The sequence below is a fragment of the Panthera pardus genome, unplaced genomic scaffold, assembly GCF_024362965.1.
Source record: "Panthera pardus isolate Hobbes unplaced genomic scaffold, ASM2436296v1 HiC_scaffold_1, whole genome shotgun sequence".
Classification (NCBI taxonomy): Eukaryota; Metazoa; Chordata; class Mammalia; order Carnivora; family Felidae; genus Panthera; species Panthera pardus.
Window position 1 is genome coordinate 9,793,319 of NW_026526654.1, and position 17,560 is coordinate 9,810,878.

Sequence of the window (17,560 nt, forward strand, 5' to 3'; positions counted from 1 at the left end):
GATAACATGCCCGCCCCAGATGCCTGGGAACACAGCACGGAGGGCACGATCATCTACAAGTTGGGGAAGAGGCCGCCACACATACTCACCTGTCCTAATTCTTCGTTCAGGTCTGAGGTGTTGACCAGAGGCCCTTCGCCTGTGTCCTCATCAAACATGTCTTCATCCCAGGTGATGAAGTACGAGCCCAGGAACTTCTGCATTTCCACCGTGACATACATGGACACCGGGATGATGTAGTTGAAGAGAACCATGAATGCCAGGAAGTCCGTGAACGCCCTGAGGAACTGAGAGAGCCCCGCGTGATTCCCGCGTCCCATCACCAACACCACGAAGATCTGACACTTAGCGTTCCCTTCAGGTCGCACCAGTGTTATCTGTAAATACAGGTGCTTGTTTCAAATCCAAAGATACACATTATTTGGGGGCAGGCACAGCTTAGTGGCCAGTCACCTGATTTTAGCACCATGAGGGCCACAGACAGGGAGAAGGCCTATACTGGTGGCAGGGGCAAGGGGCAGGTCACCTGTGAGACAGTCACACTGGGGGAGACAGGCGCCTGCCTCCTAAGAGCTGGCGGGAAACTGCACGTTTTGAGGGTTCCACACTTGCTTCCAGACTCTGACATGTTTCCAAACTTACTTGGTAATAACCCAGCCCCAGAAATAAGGCTGGGAGAAAGGACTTCTCTGCACAGTTTTGTTCTGATCTCTAAGCCATTTAGTTCTGTGGGAGATCCGACTGAACACAGGTGAGGCAGGACTCTGCTCTGGACCCGCACGTGGCCCGGCTCTGGACCCGGTGCTACCTGTTCTGGAGGCACATGGCTCAGGTGTTAACTCAGGGAAGAAAACAGTACTCTTTTAAGTGGAGAAGGTTCAGTCAAATGATTTTAACTCCTGGCTTAGGGAAAATCGGTTTTCATAGACATGAGCAACTGAGCCCGAACCCCAAGGGGAAATGCAATCAGTTCTTACCACAATTTTCCTGTAACTGACATGTTCCTCCTTTCTTTAGTCTCTCCATAAGTCAGCCCCATCTGCCTCATGATCCTCACTGAGCATTTGCTGAACAGCCTCTAAGTACAGGACACTGTGCTGGGATCTAGAAGCTCTGGAAATGTTTACGGTGCTGCCCTAATGAATTCACTGTGGGGGCCCATCCCTTTCCAGAGTGTACATTCCAGTACCCAACCAAGACAGGGGTGAGCACGGTCCACAGGGGGAGACCACTGACGCTCAGGGGCGAGTGCGGTCCGCAGGGAGAGACCACTGACACACCCTGAGATCAGTGAACGCCTCCAGGACAGAGAGGTCACCAACCGAGGCCTCCTGTTCTCCTGCCATGTTGCCATAACAATGGCTTACAGGCGGTCTGGTCACCACAAAGGGACGCACTTTCCGTACCAGATTCCTCTGTCTTTCCGATTCGGTTTTGTGATTATACCACGGCTCATCTCGGAACGGTTCGCTCTGCCACACGTACTTGAGGACGGTGTTTATTAGCGCTTTACTGACCAGAATGCAGAGGTACACGATGAGGAACACATTCATGGATCTACAACACAAGACAGCAATGATACTTAGTCACTGCTTCCTGAGGGACCTGCTTGCCCTCCGTGCTGTGTTCCCAGGCATCTGGGGCGGGCGTGTTATCAGGACGGTTCCGATGAAAACTTTTCCATTTTAGTTCATTCTCACAGATGCATCCTGTAACTCAATGAAACATGACAGCAGAGTTGGTTTTTTAAACTTTATTTATATGACAGTTGATAGTGCTTTTGTGTAGACAGTTGATGGACCTCAAGCCAAATGCATGGCCAGGAAACAGCAACGTGTGAGCCACCCCCCCATCACCTGGCACGGTCACCATGAGAACAGAAGCTTGCACTGGCATGTGATTCTGGGGCCACAGGGAAAGTCTCAAGAACAGGAGAGGGCAGTTCACGCAGCCACACTGCTGACTGTGCGGTCCGGGAGTCCAAGATTCAGAGACACCCAGATGTCCACCCTTCGGCCACTAAGCTCCAACCAGTGAGTTCCCCAGTACCACTGGGGCAGGAGAGAAATGCCCTCTGAATAGGAAAAAGGCTGAATCCCTGGTCAATGGCTCAGCAGATCTTATGAAAAAGGCTTGAGTTTCCAGTATTTATTTCTGAAACCTATTCGTCAAGGTAATACCTGGAAACAGAGCATTCTTGCTTATTAAGAGCCAAATCTCCATTTTCATATTCGGTGTAGCCGTCGATGGATGGAGATGGCAGGATCACATTCTGAGACCAACCTGCCCGAGGCAGGCAGCAGACACCTGACAGTCTTCCCAAAGATCCCCAACCCCCCCCCCCCCCCCCCCGTGTGGAATAACTTGTAACCACCGCAAATCAAGGATGCACTTGAACAAAAGGAAAGTAAGACAACACTCTGGGCCACATTTTCTCACAAATTCAACTCTGTCCTTGACTCATCACGGTAAGGATTTTACTGTTTAACGAAAGGAAGATTGTCCTCTCTGCTTATGTTTCCCTCAGAAAAACACACGGTTTCCAACAACCCCAAAGCTGAAAGTGACCCGATTTTGACGTTTCCATGGATTGGTGAGAGGAGCTGCTGGGACTCTAGGTGTCCACAGGAGGGAGCCTGCAGACGCAGGCTGAACGCATGCAGCCATTTGCTGCCCCGCAGAATGAGACCATCTGTCTAAATGCCCAGTGCTGCTGTCTCCCTAGAGACCATGAAGGAATTACTAATGAAGCCAGAAGGAAAATGCTTTCACGTCTACAGGGGCTCATGATGGTTCTAGGTCATGGAGCTGTACGCACTTCAAACAAAGGGGTACTGACACTTACTTTTCTACAGCAGATCGCTTCTGGGATTTTGATTGGTAATTTAATGCCATCTTGGTTTCCATGCCCGTGTAGATAGCAACACCTGCAAGGCAGAAGACAGCAGTTAGAACAATAACACAGGCGTACCTTGCCTTCACGCAGGAAGCTGCACACAGCTGCAGTAAATATAGAAGTCTGGATAAAAGTTGTATTCTAAATTTCACTAGGCAAGCTAACTGTTCATAAAAAGAGTCCCACAACAGGACTCTTCAGACTAAAGAAATGTTTTTTGTTTTTTTTTTTAGGGGTGCCTGGGTGGTTCAATTGGTTAGGTGTCTGACTTCGGCTCAGGTCATGATCTCACTGTTTGTGAGTTCGAGCCCCGCGTCAGGCTCTGTGCTGACAGCTCAGAGCCTGGAGCCTGCTTCAGATTCTGTCTCCCTTTCTCTCTGCCCCTTCCCTGCTCACAGTCTGTCTCTCTCTCAAAAATAAACATTAAAAAAATTAAAAAAAAAAAAGAAATGTTTTTTTTTTCTCATGTCGAGATCAATCTCTACTTTTTCTTGAAGCTCAGGTTTTAAGATATTGGGTTTTCTGACAACGGGGCACATGTGTATATTTTTAAGTTGTCTCAATTAAAAAACAAACATAACCCACAGAAATGGGAGACGTTACCAAAGATATGCAGGCGTTGAGAGAAATCTGCTGTGGAAACACACTGTGAATTCTCTTGGGGACATGACTCTATGTTTCTAAGTCAAAAACTACAGGCACTTGATACGCAAGTGACACCCTGAGACCTCACTGCTTTGTCATCCTTAGCACAGGTTTTCACTGGTGCCACAGAGTCCACTCAGAGGACGGAGAGCTCGTTCGTGGCAGCACTGTGGACTTTAACTGCTCTGTACATCCTTAACTTTAGAAGCTGTTAGTACTAATTTGCCAACCGACACTGACCGAAGATCTTCTCAGTGTTCTTAAGCGTCGCTCCTCTGAGAAGCAGGTTCTCCGACCCCAGCGGCCTGGAAGGATAGAGGGATCAGAGACAGTAATGCAGCAAATAGAGGAAGGTGCTACGGGCACATAATCGAGGCCTGCACCTAACAGACTTGGTTCCAAGAAGAAATCGCGTCTCTGAAGAGGTGCTTCTATCTGGACTATGGAAGTTAGCCTGGCTCCTCATAAGAGCATGCGGCCTTCCCCTAGGGGGTAAGAACCGCTCTGTGGGGGGACCCAGCGGCTAGCACTCCACAGCATCCGCCCTCAGGGCACCGGCACGTGTGCGGCCCCGTCAGGAACGCGGGCTCCCAGCCCGTCCAGGCCGACGGAGGGAGGTGGGCTGACCCACAGGGTCCTACCAGCAGCGCCTGGACACGCGCTCCTAACAGGCCTCCTGTGAGCACTGCTGGGCTGGGGGCCCTGACCGTTCAGGGAGAGAGAAAAGATGGTCTGTGACTCGGGAGGCTTCGGTGGACTCCACCGCATCCTCAGAGAGACTCCACGAGTCTCACGGGATCTGGTCTTGCTTTCAGACGTAGGGGCTGGGAACGCTATGTACAGTCATCAACACGGGATGGGGGGCAAACCCACACGGACCCTCCGGGGGCAGGTGGCCTCAAAACCCGGAACCGCCATGGGCCGCTGCTCTGGGGAAGCCATGGCCAAGGAATTTAAAAGTCATCTGCGTAGGAACGAGCAGGGCCCTACGCCCTCAACGACCACGGACCAAACCTCTGCCTTTGCAGGGTTCGGATTCTCATCAGTTCCCAGGAGGAAAAGAAGGAGGCACAGGCTGCAGCCTTGCCAGCGTTGCTCAGTGAGCGCACTCACGGTTCCCTGGTGGGGCGAAGGCAAGCGCTGTCGCTTTTCAGCGCGTGCCACAGGCGTTGGCCCCGGGGAGCCAGCTGCCCACAAACGCCACGTACTTGTGGTGCGCCCGTACGCTTAACCGATGCAGCTTAGGACCCCTGCTGGCTGAAACGAGGGCGGGGAGGCTGCTGCTGGGGCGCACCTGACCGGACGTGCCTGCCCAGGGCGGCCCTGTGGTCTGGACACGCATGCCCGGCCTGATGGCCACGGAGGCTGCACACGCACGGTCATCTCCTGTTACCCGTACCGCCGGCCTCCGCCAGCGGCACTTAGAGCTCCTGTTGGACGTGCTTGTGAAAGCAAGTGGCCCTTTAAAAAGGTGTCTCTGGGAAGTCTAAAATAATTTACTTTAAAAGGAACGGTGCATCTAGTTTGGACAGAGGACGGAGAAGTACCACTCTGAGTGGATTAGGAACAGTATACGTGATCCATCACCATTCGCTCGCACCACAGATATAAACGCCTTCCCCACCCATGTATTAAAAGTCTGCTGAAAAGTATAAATACTTAAAAAGCAAAACAAGAATTAGTATCAAAACGTGAAATATGTTAGTAATTACCTCCCCGCTGCTCGGTGCTAAACTTCATCTGACCATGAACCACGAAAAGCCGGCTGGCTTTTTCGGGCTCATCCCCACAGCATGATGAACGAACCCCTCTCTACTTACTCCTTCAGATGCTAATGCTCACGAGAAACAGAAGCACAGGTTGTTTCCCCACAGGAACTCCCTGTGGATTAGTATCCGTTTATGAAAGACCATGGCCATGCCCCACAGCCTCCCTAGCACTACTGGGTACCAGTGCTAAAATGTGAAATGCACAAGTCATTTCTAGAAAACAGAATTTCAAGACTGTAGGAGGAGAGAGGCCCCAGGGGCTTACCTTTCAGTAACAATTTATTTTCATCAAAGTCCCCCTGAAATTGTTCTTACTGCTAGGCAGAGGTTTTCTCTGACACACAAGGTGACACCAGGATATCAATGGTTTGGAGACCACTTAAATCGGAAGAACTAGAATGTCTCCAACAAGTGAGGTTTACAGAAAAGGTCAAGTCTGAATCCTACTCAAAGTCAACTTCCTAAACTGTCCATCTCAGCGACCCGGGCAGCAAAACCCTCCAGAGTGGGGAGCAACGCCCAAAAGACACACCCACAGGCCTGCAGACGCAGGGAGACGGTGCGGCCCCCGGGCTTCAGCACTGACACATGGCGGGTGCAGGTCCTTGTCCACAACCCGCGTGTGTGACGGGTCCCAGACTATGACAGGTGAGCACACCTGCCTACCACCTGCACGGTCCCCGGTGAGGCACAGCCCCTTAAATCTAGACATAATCTAGAACCAAAACTGTCCCAGTGACAACTGTGAGTAGGTGCTTACGTTCCGATAAAATGTCGGGAATCCCTCAACCTCACTGTCTACAAGGTAGAAGGACATTTCCAACGGGGGCAGCGACTAATGATTAGAGGGGCTCCTGACACTGGGGAGAGAACTTTTTCCGTGAGTGCCATCAGGTGTTGGCACATATAGCTGTGTTCACAAGAGAAGGCACAAAAGACAGCGGAAGCTGGACCTTTTGTAAAGCAGAATTCTGTCTTCAAAACCCAACGGAGCAGCAGCGGAAACCTCTTATCAGTAATCTAAGAATTCACTTGGATTTGACAGCGGGGGTGAAAACACCCACAAGCGCGTCTGTGCTCACCTCACCACGGGGTCGTTCCGGTCGCTGTAGACGTTGATGCGGCCGACAAACCTGGCGACAGAGAAGCTGGGTCACTGCCTGCAGCGGTGGCCAAGACGCAGGGCCAGGCGCCCTCCCGCTCCCTGCACCCACCTCCCAGTTCCCGCCGGGAAGCTCGCGGGTTGGGATCTTTACCTAAATTCCTCCCCTGTTCCCCCTTTACTTTCTGTCCTTATTAGCCCTTGACTTCAAGGATTTTCCTTAAAATCGGTTCCTCATGTCACAGAAAATTACTTTTTCTTCAATAAGCTTGTTTCATTAAAGCCAGGCCAAATATTTGCATAAATGACTATAGATCGTAATGTTGCTGAACTATGAAAATTTCTAAGTGACATATTTCTGGTTTGGTCTTCATTTTTATGCAGCGGTTTTACACGGTCTTTCCAAACGAGCATGGTGCTGGATGTGGCTGGTGCAGAGCAAGGACACCTGAGGGGCAAAGGTAGTTACTGGGAGCACAGATGGGACTCACTTGTACAGGTCGGGCTGGGGCTGCTCACACTCAATGGTTGCGTGCAAGCCGTCAATATCTTCTTCGGTATGAAACCCCTTAGTGTCCTGAACGGCATAGTGAGTCTGCAGACAGACAAGAAAGGTGAATTCACCACCAAACCACCGACACAACCCCGGCACCCCTCTAACGGGGGCAGCACCCACGTCTAATCTGCTGTGCCCACAGCTAAGCCCGATGACAAAGCTTAGTTACCACATCAGAGAAAACGTTCACACAAGTAACATGTAAGTGAACGTGTAACACAGTTTGCAGGTATTAACAAGTTACAGAATCACATGGGGCTACCGTTGTTCCTCTATTAGGTGCCAGAAACTTCCGCTCTTGCCTGCCACCCTCAACTTCAAGCTAACAGCTGTGGGACATTCCTCTGTAAAGTGGGACACTTGGATCTGCCATTGTGACAGAGTTAATGTTCCTTTTTCTCATGTGAGGTCCTACTGTGTGCACGGTGGTGTCCCTGGCATCACACCACCCTCGCCTGGCGCTGCTGGTGAGCGTAAGCTTTCACCACACGGCTGCCCACTGGGCCTCTACCGATGGCTCCGAGAACCGAGCAAGCCTCAGACCCTGGAGGGCTTGTGGGGCAGCGACAGTGGGGCCAGCCCCAAGCAGACGTGCTGGGTCTGGGGGCCCCAAGAATGGCATTTCTAACACGACCCAGGCAATGCTGATGCCCCGGCCCAGACGCATCACCAACGTGAACACCTGGGCTCGGAGTCGGAGTGCAAGGGCCTGCTCAAGACAGCATGTCTCTGAACTCCTTCCGGGCCTCCCAGAAATCAAGTGTGGGCAGGAAAGGGCGCCATGAATCAAAACAAGCGGGAGACACACTCAAGCAGCAGCGGCAGCATCTACAACACCTTGGGGCGCCTGCTGTGCACCTGGCGCTTTGGGAGACTTTCTAAGTCTATCCTCACAAGAGCCCCTGGAAGACAAGTCTGTCCCATGGATGTGGAAACTGCAGGGAAGTTCAAAGTGCCTGCCCGAGGCCACACAAGCCGTAAATGTGACCAGTGTGGGGGCCTCGCTGTCTTTTAAGCAAAGGGCTCAGGTAACTCCAGCCTCCGGGCCAAACCCAACGTGCAGAGGTGACACCAGAGAAACACAAACGGGATGCTGAGCATGGTAGCACGCAAGGTGCAGGGGGGTGTCTGCCAGCAATGTATGGGGGCAATGGCCGTCCCATCTCACGTGGAGAACAGTCACGTGGCCGGAGACCGCAGCACCCGCTCGCTAGCGACGCTGGGGCACCCTTCCTGCAGGACGGGTGCAAGGGACAGCCCGCTGCCAACAGCCAGGGATGCGTGGGGCGCCGGGTGCCCCGCGCCCCAGAGACCACAGTCACAGAGTCTCCTGGGATTTCCTTACTTAGTATGAGTGGTGCCAGAATGTTAGCTCTCTCGGGATCTGTATGTAGGAAACGTGCCCAAAAAGTCCCGCACGGTTCATGCAAGGATGTGAACTATCCGTGAAAGAAAGAAAACCTCTCTGGCCGAATCCCACTACTAACCACAGCTGGCCGACGCCTCCCACACGGTTGGGCCCACTGAGCTACACTCACTTCCCTAAACTCCATGGAAGCTTCCAGTTTTTAAATAATGAAATCCTTAAAAGTAATAGTGATATCTTCTATTCTTTCGTGATCATTAAAGTTCTGTAGCACCAACTGCCAGAACAGAGCTCCACATGGAGTACAAGACATTAATTATAAGTTCAGAAAATCCTGAAGATATTCTAACAAAAAGACACTCATTGAAATAATAGTCACTTAAAATCTAAACTCTTGTGTGGCTTTTTACATAATTCTACTCTAGTCAAGAGACTAAATGGAAAATTTCAAAATTTCCACAGTCTACTCATTGCATCCTTAATTTGGCCCCTTGGCTAAATGGCACAGCTAAGAAATAACATGAAGTTGCCTCTGTTAACCATGGTTGGCTGCCACGGACCCTGAGGGGCCACATGGCCAGCACAGCCCCCTGGGGTGCCCTGTGACCACTGGGAACACTGTGTTTGCAGGCACAGCAGGGCTGGGGCAAGGCCTGTGTGGCCTCAGATGAAAGGCACGGTACTTTGTGACTGGATTCCCCGTCTAAGCTGGCGGTCGTCACGTGGCAGGTCCCGTCTCCGCGGCTGCTGGAGAGGAAGATCAAGTCACAGGGGAAGGTCTCGTCCTCCTTGACCATGACGATGTCCCCCACCTGCAGAACAGATAGACAGCCTCGGTGCAGCGGCCCCATGGGGTCCCAGTGAGCACTCCTCAGGATAAACCTTAGCAATCACACTCCCTGTCTGGGTACATGCTTCCCACTGGCTAGCACAGGCGTGAAAACCACTGCCTAAGTGATGCCAACATTTAACAGATAATGATGCATGAATGGTTCACTGAAACAGGAAATTAAAACGAAGGCTTCAGTGAGGTTTCTGTCCCTATTTTCACAGTTTCCAACCAATGGAATTCACATTAATATGACTTTGCCTTGTTCTAGAATAAATTCTTTAACAGCGTGTTAGAACTTTCTCTATCGTGACTGGTGAGTACAATCTCATAAAGTTCAGACAACCCGATGGGGTCTGTGAAACTGAACTGCTCTAAAAAATCAAGTCTATTACAACTTGAAAATAATAAATAAAAATTAAAGTTAAGAAAACAGATAGTGGAAGGCGCCTGTTTTAGTAAGAAGCGTATGGGGAGGAGGTTGGCCTCCAGCTGTAAAGAAGCAATTCCAGACAGAGGTTCAGCTCACGTAGCACCCGTCACGTTGCTGTGTTCTGGGTTTGGACTTTCCACATCTGGGCTGGAACAAACCACCAGTGTTACTCACCCTCAGCTTCCGGCTCTGCTTCCGGACCAGTTTGCCATGCTGGATGAAGTGCACCGGGCACTGGTTCATGGCATTGTCCGCCTTATGGCGAAGCCAGTCCTCATAGCCCTGGAGGGGAGAGAGGACGGCCCTGAGCCCGTCATTCTGGGCTTTGCCGGACGGGCCATGGCTGCGACCCACGTCCCGCTGCAGCCGTGGACAAGTGAGGGGCAGAAGTTACCTTTCTTCACGCTGACACCCACCCCCCAACAAGTACTGCGCTTTTCCCTTGAATGGACCCCAAATCTACTTCTTCGTGGCCCTGGCCACCACCCTGCCCCATCCTTCCCTCCAGGAGTTTGGCTCCTGCGTTCTCGTGCCTCCAGTGATCGGGACACACCAGCCCCGACTTTTGCTACAGGGCTCTGAAGTTTCCCCTGTGGGACACGCCTCCTCTGTCTGTGCCAGAGACCACTGGGGTGACCACGCCTGGCTGCCCACCATCAGCACCATGGCCAGGGCCTCAGAGGCGCCGGGACCAGCTCAGGCGGGAGGACCTGGGCAGGGGTCCCCCATGCCCCTTCCTGCAGGCCCAGGCAGAGCCTCACCTGGTTCCCTGCCCCAGGGAGCACATCACAGCCACTGCTGGCAGTGTGACCACAGTGTACGTGTGCAAATGTGTGTGCAGGGGGCTCAGAGGAGAAGGTCTGAGCCACCCCTGGAGGATGCTGATTGGTTGTCCTGTAAGGCAGAGACCACAGCACAGGAGCTGCATGAGGGCTCAGGAGCAGACGTGGGTGGGGCAGGGGCTGGGCCAGCCTGGAGGATTGCAGACAGTGTGGGGCAAGCAGAAAACCAGTTGGGAAGGTGGGTGGGTGGCCGTGAAGGGCTCACTCGAGTTGCTGGGGATTTGGACAGAGTTGGCTAGATGCTTGTCAGAAGCCATTTAGTGCCCACCTGGGACTACCCAGGTGCTCCCCGAAGGGGGCTTTCTCAGCTGCAAGGAAAGGCCTTGGATCCCCTACACGTGCCAGTTGGGGTCACTGGGGAAGCAGGGCTGAGGAGGGGAGGGCTGAGGGCCATCCAGAGCAGGAACCAGAGCGTGGAGGAAGGTGAGAAGGAGAGGGGCAGAGGACAGGTGGAGGGGCAGAAAACCAGGTATCCTCAGGAATGGGGTGAGGGGCTCAGGAGGGGGAGAGCTGCATTTGGCAAAGGTGAGTGGGAGAGCACAGGTACATTTGTGCACCAGGCAGCCCGGCAGCCCGGCAGTCACTGAGCTCCGCCACACGGGGGTCATCACACACCCTCCCACAAACCCTTCGGGGACATGTAGCTGGTGGGGGGGCGGGCACACAGCCTGGAGGGCACGGACACTGGAGGGCACGGGGGGGGGGGCCTGCAGCCTCAGGGGGCACAGATCCTGCGGGGGCACAGAGTGCAGGGGGGCACGCAGCCTTAGGGGGCACGGATCCTGGGGGGCACAGAGTGCGGGGAGGCACGCGGCCTCAGGGGGCACGGATCCTGGGGGGGGCACAGAGTGCAGGGGGCACACGGCCTCAGGGGGCACAGATCCTGGGGGGGCACAGAGTGCGGGGGGCACACGGCCTCAGGGGGCACGGATCCTGGGGAGGCACAGAGTGTGGGGGGGCACACGGCCTCAGGGGGCACGGATCCTGGGGGGGCACAGAGTGTGGGGGGGCACATGGCCTCAGGGGGCACAGAGTGTGGGGGGCATGCAGCCTCAGGGGGCATGGATCCTGGGGGGCACAGAGTGCGGGGAGGCACGCGGCCTTAGGGGGCACGGATCCTGGGGGGGGCACAGAGTGTGGGGGGGCACACGGCCTCAGGGGGCACGGATCCTGGGAGGCATAGAGTGTTGGGGGGCACACAGCCTCAGGGGGCAGAGGGCCTGTGCTCGTGGAGCCAGGCAGCGGGTCAGGCCGGGAGCCCTTGGAGAGAAGCCATGCGCTGGACCCTGCGGCTCCCCTGCAGGGACTCTGTGGGCCGCGGTGGGTCAGGGAACCACTCCGCCAGCTCTGGGCTCTCTGGGCCTGCATGCAGCTCAGCGGAGCAGGGTCAGGTCTCTCCGGGCCTGCTGAGGCCCTGGGTCACGCAGACGGCCGCACGGCAGCAGCTGCGGGCGCGGGCCCCCGCGTGTTCCCCATGGGGTCGGTGCACGCTCATTCTCAGCCAGGGCACTGCGGTGGGCGGACCGCAGGGTGCCACGGCAGCGTGGCAGGCAGTGAAGACCTGGCCGAGCACACGTGCCCCATCCCCTGCCCTTTTCTGAATTTCTTCAAGTGCCTTTAGGAAGCCAGTGCTTCAGGTTTATCTTCCCAGTCCTGATCTGCTGCGTGGTTTTGGCAGGACCCTTGGCGTCCACAGGACCTTGGGACGCCTTCTGCTCCATTTCTGCCTGCCCACAGTCACCACCAGCTTCCAAGAGCCATTGTCCCCTTCCTCTGTGCCCCTCCTGAGGCCCTCTCGTGGGCTCTATACCAGCTTCTTGGGGACAAGGATGGTTATTCTCCCGAAAACACACAGAGAAGCAATGGAATCACCTCACTTTACTGTGCCCACCACTCAGAGCAGATCCCGAGAGGTGGTATACACACTCAGCCCCTCTGATCCGCATGCCAACTCCTTCTCTCCCTTCCTCCTCGGAAAGACTCCTTCCCGTCATGGTTTTCCACTTTTCTGACACGTGCGTCATAAACAACTGAAGTGTTTACATGCTTACAAACGTGTGAGGACAACACACCGAGTATTTCCTTTGTAACTGAGTGCGTCACTCAGTGTTACGTCTTCCACACTACGTGGCTACTGCACCAGTAACCTCAATACGTGTAACGAACGTACCGTCTGTTACCTCACTGAAGGACATCTTGTCCCTAGTTTTTCTTCCACAAAGAGGCCTGCAACGAACATCCCAGGACACCTTGTGGGGCCTCCATGCACTCTGAGATGCATATAATACACACCAACTGCACATACTGGACACCCTCGGACTACGGGTCCCACCATTGACAGCTTCTGCCTCACCCATTAGCGCCAAATGGCTTTCTAACATGGCGCCACCACACTGCCGTCAGTGGAGAGTGGATGCGTTTCACTACATTATTGTCCCTGGTTGCTCTGCAGGCTTCTACATTTAAAAGCCAATCAAATGGGTATGAAGCAAAATCGTTCTGTTCAAATCTGTATTCCCAGATTACCGAAGACTGAGAAATAAAACGCAAATCAAAACGAAGAAATCCTTAAATGCTGCTCCCAGTTCTGTATTAAAAAAACACTAATGCAGACACTCTCACACTGAGGACCCGCTAGGCCGGCAGAAGACAACCCAGAGGCGCTCTTTACGCACACACACTAGAACCTGATTCCGTTCTACGTCCTTCCTCAGCCTACAGAAAATCACCGCAACACTGGCACCCACTGTCACCCCATGGCTGTTCTCATACCACATCTCATGTAAAGCACATGTTTTGTTTTCTTTATTTTTATCTAAAGGATAACACCAGGAAAGCATGGCTTTTTCAGCAAGAATTTGACCACCAATAATTTCACTAGAAGCTGCCATTTTACAAATTATCCAGATCTCCCAAATGGAAGGTTGATGTATCAACACCGAAGTGCAAACATCCTTAGGCTCAAAAGTTTGCAGCAGATACGGAATCTTTATCTGGAGCACATAAAGAATTCTTGCAACTCATCAATAAAAAGATGCTTCAGCCGATTTTAAAATGGGCAAAGGTCCTTTTCTCTGAAGAAGACGTAGAAATGGCCAATAAGCACAGGGAAAGATCCTCAAGATCATTAATCACCAAGGAAATGCAAACCGAAAGTACAAAGAGCTACCTCACCCCCACCACGTGGGAAGTGTGGCCACGACAAGGGTAGACCTCTGGTGGCCAGGGGCTCAGGGAGGGGAACAGCAGAGACTGCTCATGGCCTCCTTCTGAGGGGATGGGAATTTTCCAGAACCAGGCAGTGGCGATGGCTGCAGCACTAACATGGCTACGTGCACGGTGGAAAGAACTGAGGCGTGTTCTTCTGTCTGGGTGGCCCCGGGAGAACAGCCCCCTGCACACGGTGAGTTGGGAGTCAGCACGCTCTGTTAGAAAACTGCATCCCAGACTCTGCACACAGCAGGTGCCTACAGCTCAGACGGCCGACGGTGTGGACAGGCTAAGAAAAGCCTCTAAAAACAGATACCATCTCTGGTTGCTTCTGAATGTGAACACCTTGGCTTCCCCCTCAGACTCACAGGGTGTCACGCTAGCTGCCGCGTTACATAATCTCTCTTATTTTAGCTCAAGTGTCAATCTAAGGCAGTTACCAAAATGAATTGCTAGAACTTGGTTAAATTGCCTACAAACTAGCCAACACAAACCAGATTACTCCGCTTTGGATAAAATGCGATGTTATGTAACAGGGATGGTGATGCCTTCCCTTTTTCTGCAGACTTCTTACCTGTTTGATGGCCGTGACTGTGATGACAAAGAACAGTGGGAGCCCGCTCGTCACTGGGCTCGTGGGGGTGTCAATAATCAGCTGCAATTAAAACAGAATTGTAGGGCCATTCTCAAAAACACGCATTACTGACGTTAGACAGACTGGTTGGCCCTGTAACGCCAACAAAAACATTTGCTTTTGCTTATTCCAAATTGTTTTACTGTTACCCACTTTATCCCCCGACTAGAGGTCAATCCGATTGGGGGTTAGTCATCCTGTTTCCTATAAAACCGAGGGTAGTTCGCTCTAGTTAAGGGATCTGCTTAAGGAAACCCTGCCAACAGTGGCAAAGACACAAGTCTGATTCCAGTGCACATTTTAATTTTCTACTCTGCTTTCGGCGCCAGGCTTCAATGACAGTATTTGAATAATTTAACGGTGGGGAAATTCTGTAAGTCCTTCCACTGTATTTCGCGTGACTGAAGAAAATGTGATTGCTATTCTGAAAACGAATTGGACCCACTGTTCCCTGATTTGGACTCTGGTTTTCTCTCCGTTCTCTTCCTCTCTGTGATCTCTTCAGAGCACCCTGTGCACTTGGGAAGGGGCTCCACATAATAAAGCCGAGCCTGGCTGCTGAATTTCTCCTAAAGACCAGGTAAGCTCCTGATTCCCCTCCAGGACGGGAAGGTAGTCACAGCCAAGTCAGAGGGACCAAAACACTTGTCCCTGAAGGAAATGGGTGGGGGACGTGTAGATAAGGGCCCCAAGTCCTTGTTCACCCTCCTTAGCAAGCCACAGTTGATCACCTGGGAATGAAAGTCACTTATTTAGAATGTATGTTTGAGGTGATAAAAAAAAAAAAAAGTCCGCTGGCCTTACCTGTACCAGAAATATGATAAGAAAGTAAAAGTTGGCTATTCTCCTGAATTGTTCAAATAAGTTCTTGGGTATGAAGTTCCAAAACGTGTACTGTAGAGAAGAAAAAACAAAGAGGTGGCATTGTGATCACATTTTACTCTCTAGTGTTACTCTGTTATACAACGATGGTGCTGGATTTCAAAGCACAAAATGTTTAGATACAAAACTCACCATTCAAAATTTAGACTTTTGTAGCTATTTTATCAATTGGCTGACAGTGAATACGAACTGCTGACACAGAACACATACCCCAAAAGTAGCACACGAGTTACCCAATCCCAGATAATCTGACATAATACAACGTAGTTTAATGAAAGTTTTACCATTAAGGTCTATTTCATCCCATGTAAACCTGTGACTGTTAAAACATTTATGTTCAGCATTCTTCCCTCCATAGGCTCTCTTTGGTCTTGTGACAGTGTTACTAGCTGGCAACAGGAAGCTACAATAGAAGTCGGCATCACCAGGCGGTCCTGACTGCCTGGAGACATCCCCGAGGCTCAGGTGTCCGGGGTCAGCCCCAGGCGCCTCTCTACATGGAGGGCTTGGAAGGATAGAGAGGGGGGCTGGTCCTGGCCGCCTCCTAATCTCCAGACTTTTGATTTCCCCCCCCCCCCCCCGGAGGAGAATTTCCTCAACTTTTGTGTTGCAAACAGCCATGTCCCAGAGGTCACTAACCTCCAGTAAACACCGAGCTTGATGTTGGTCTGTTAGCTCTGAGTATTCCCAAACCCACCCGTCGGACCCACCCCAGCAACCCTTCCCTTCTGTGTCCTGTCTGATACCAGGCCTTTATGGGCTTTGTGTTTTGCAAATATTTCCTGTCGGTGGCTCGTCTTCTGACTCCCTTAACAGTGTCTTTTGAAGAGCAGGAAAATTTAATTTTAATGCAGCCTAGGTCAGCAGTCTTGTCTCCCACGGCCAGTGCTTCTGGTGCTGTGCCCAAACTCTCATGGCCCTCCCCACGTTGTGTGGATTTTCTCACATGCTACCATCTAGGACTTCCACAGTTCTGTGTTCTACATTTACGTCTATGATCCATTTTGAGTTAATTTTTGTGAATGGTGTAAGATCCATGTTGGACTCATTTTCTGTAAATGGACACCCAGCGGTTTCATCACCTTTTGGGGAAGAGACGGTCTTTACTCCATTGTGTTGCCTTTGCTCCTTTGTCAAAGATTGGTTGACCATCTTACATGGGGGTCCATTTCCAGGCTCTATGCCGGTCCATTGGCCACACTATCCTGAGTGCTATGGCTTGACATCTGGTCTAGATGTTGGGAGGCATCAGCCCTCCAACTTCGTTCTCCTTCAATATTGTGTTGGCTCTCTGGGTTTTTGCCTCTCCGTACAAACTTTGGAATCTGCGTCCTGATGTCCACAAAATAACCTGCTGGGATTCGGATGAGGATTTGGTTGACTGTATAGATTGAGGTGGACAGAACTGACATCTTAATGACGACACTAAGCCTCCCCATCCATGAACACAGAATGTCTCTCCATTCACCTAAATATTTTCTTTTATCACAGTTTTATAGTTTCCCTCACATAGATCTTGTACATATTTTGTTACACATATGTGTTTTTCCGTTTTCTCATGCCAATGTAATGGTGTTTCTAATTGAGAATTCAACTGTTTGCCGCTGGCCGTGCTCTGCTTGTGAGGTTTTGTTGGGATTTTTCTTTGGCATTTTTCTCTGCAGACCATCATGTCACTTGTTAACAGCGGTTTCTTCCTTCCCAAACTGCGTATCTTGTATTCCCTTTCCTTTCTCACTGTTATTAGTGAAGACATCCAGTAAGACACTGAATGGGAACGGCGGCGGGGAAACTTTCACTGTTCTCGATTAGGGTGAAAGAATCTCTTTTTTCATCATTAAGAACGATGTTGGGGCGCCTGAGTGGCTCAGTCGGTTAAGCGTTCGACTTCGGCTCAGGTCACGATCTCACGATTCGTGAGTTCGAGCCCCACATCGGGCTCTGTGCTGAAAGCTTGGAGCCTGGAGCCCACTTCGGATGCTGTGTCTCCCTCTGTCTGCCCCTCCGCTGCTTGCACTCTGTCTCTCGCATTGTCTCGAAAATAAATAAACATTAAAAAAAAATCTTTAAAAGAATGACGTTAGCTGCGGGTTTATAATAGATGTTCTTTATCGAGTTGAGGAAATTCTCCTGTGTTCCTGGTTTGCAGAAACTCTACATCATGAATAGGTGCTGTGTTTTGTCAAGGACACACTAGGCTTTCATTTGAGTGCAAACAAACTGAGAACCAAAAAGCAGGTCTCTGGGTCAGGAATGTAGCCGCAGACACTAGCAGAGGGAGGGGAATTTGTGGCTCCGTCTTTACCTCGGTTTCTCAACCAGAAACAAACAAACCCCCCCCCCCCCAAAAAACCAACCCTGACTGCCAGTTCTCCCAAAGTATCAGCAGTGTCTTC

At 51.7% G+C, this 17,560-nt stretch overlaps 1 protein-coding gene across 3 annotated transcripts in view; it reads right to left on the reverse strand.

Moving 5' to 3' along the window:
* ATP11A (ATPase phospholipid transporting 11A) overlaps window positions 1-17,560 on the reverse strand; it is a 124,484-nt gene that overhangs the window by 43,106 nt on the left and 63,818 nt on the right. For all 3 annotated transcript variants that reach the window (XM_053909346.1, XM_053909428.1, XM_053909379.1), the window contains exons 3-12: window positions 15,087-15,176; window positions 14,223-14,303; window positions 9,771-9,878; window positions 9,018-9,146; window positions 6,904-7,007; window positions 6,393-6,443; window positions 3,782-3,846; window positions 2,846-2,927; window positions 1,407-1,557; window positions 90-287 (exon numbers count right to left, since the gene is read on the reverse strand). In XM_053909346.1, coding sequence (XP_053765321.1) covers window positions 90-287; window positions 1,407-1,557; window positions 2,846-2,927; window positions 3,782-3,846; window positions 6,393-6,443; window positions 6,904-7,007; window positions 9,018-9,146; window positions 9,771-9,878; window positions 14,223-14,303; window positions 15,087-15,176 — 1,059 coding nt within the window. The remainder of the gene's footprint in view (window positions 1-89; window positions 288-1,406; window positions 1,558-2,845; window positions 2,928-3,781; window positions 3,847-6,392; window positions 6,444-6,903; window positions 7,008-9,017; window positions 9,147-9,770; window positions 9,879-14,222; window positions 14,304-15,086; window positions 15,177-17,560) is intronic.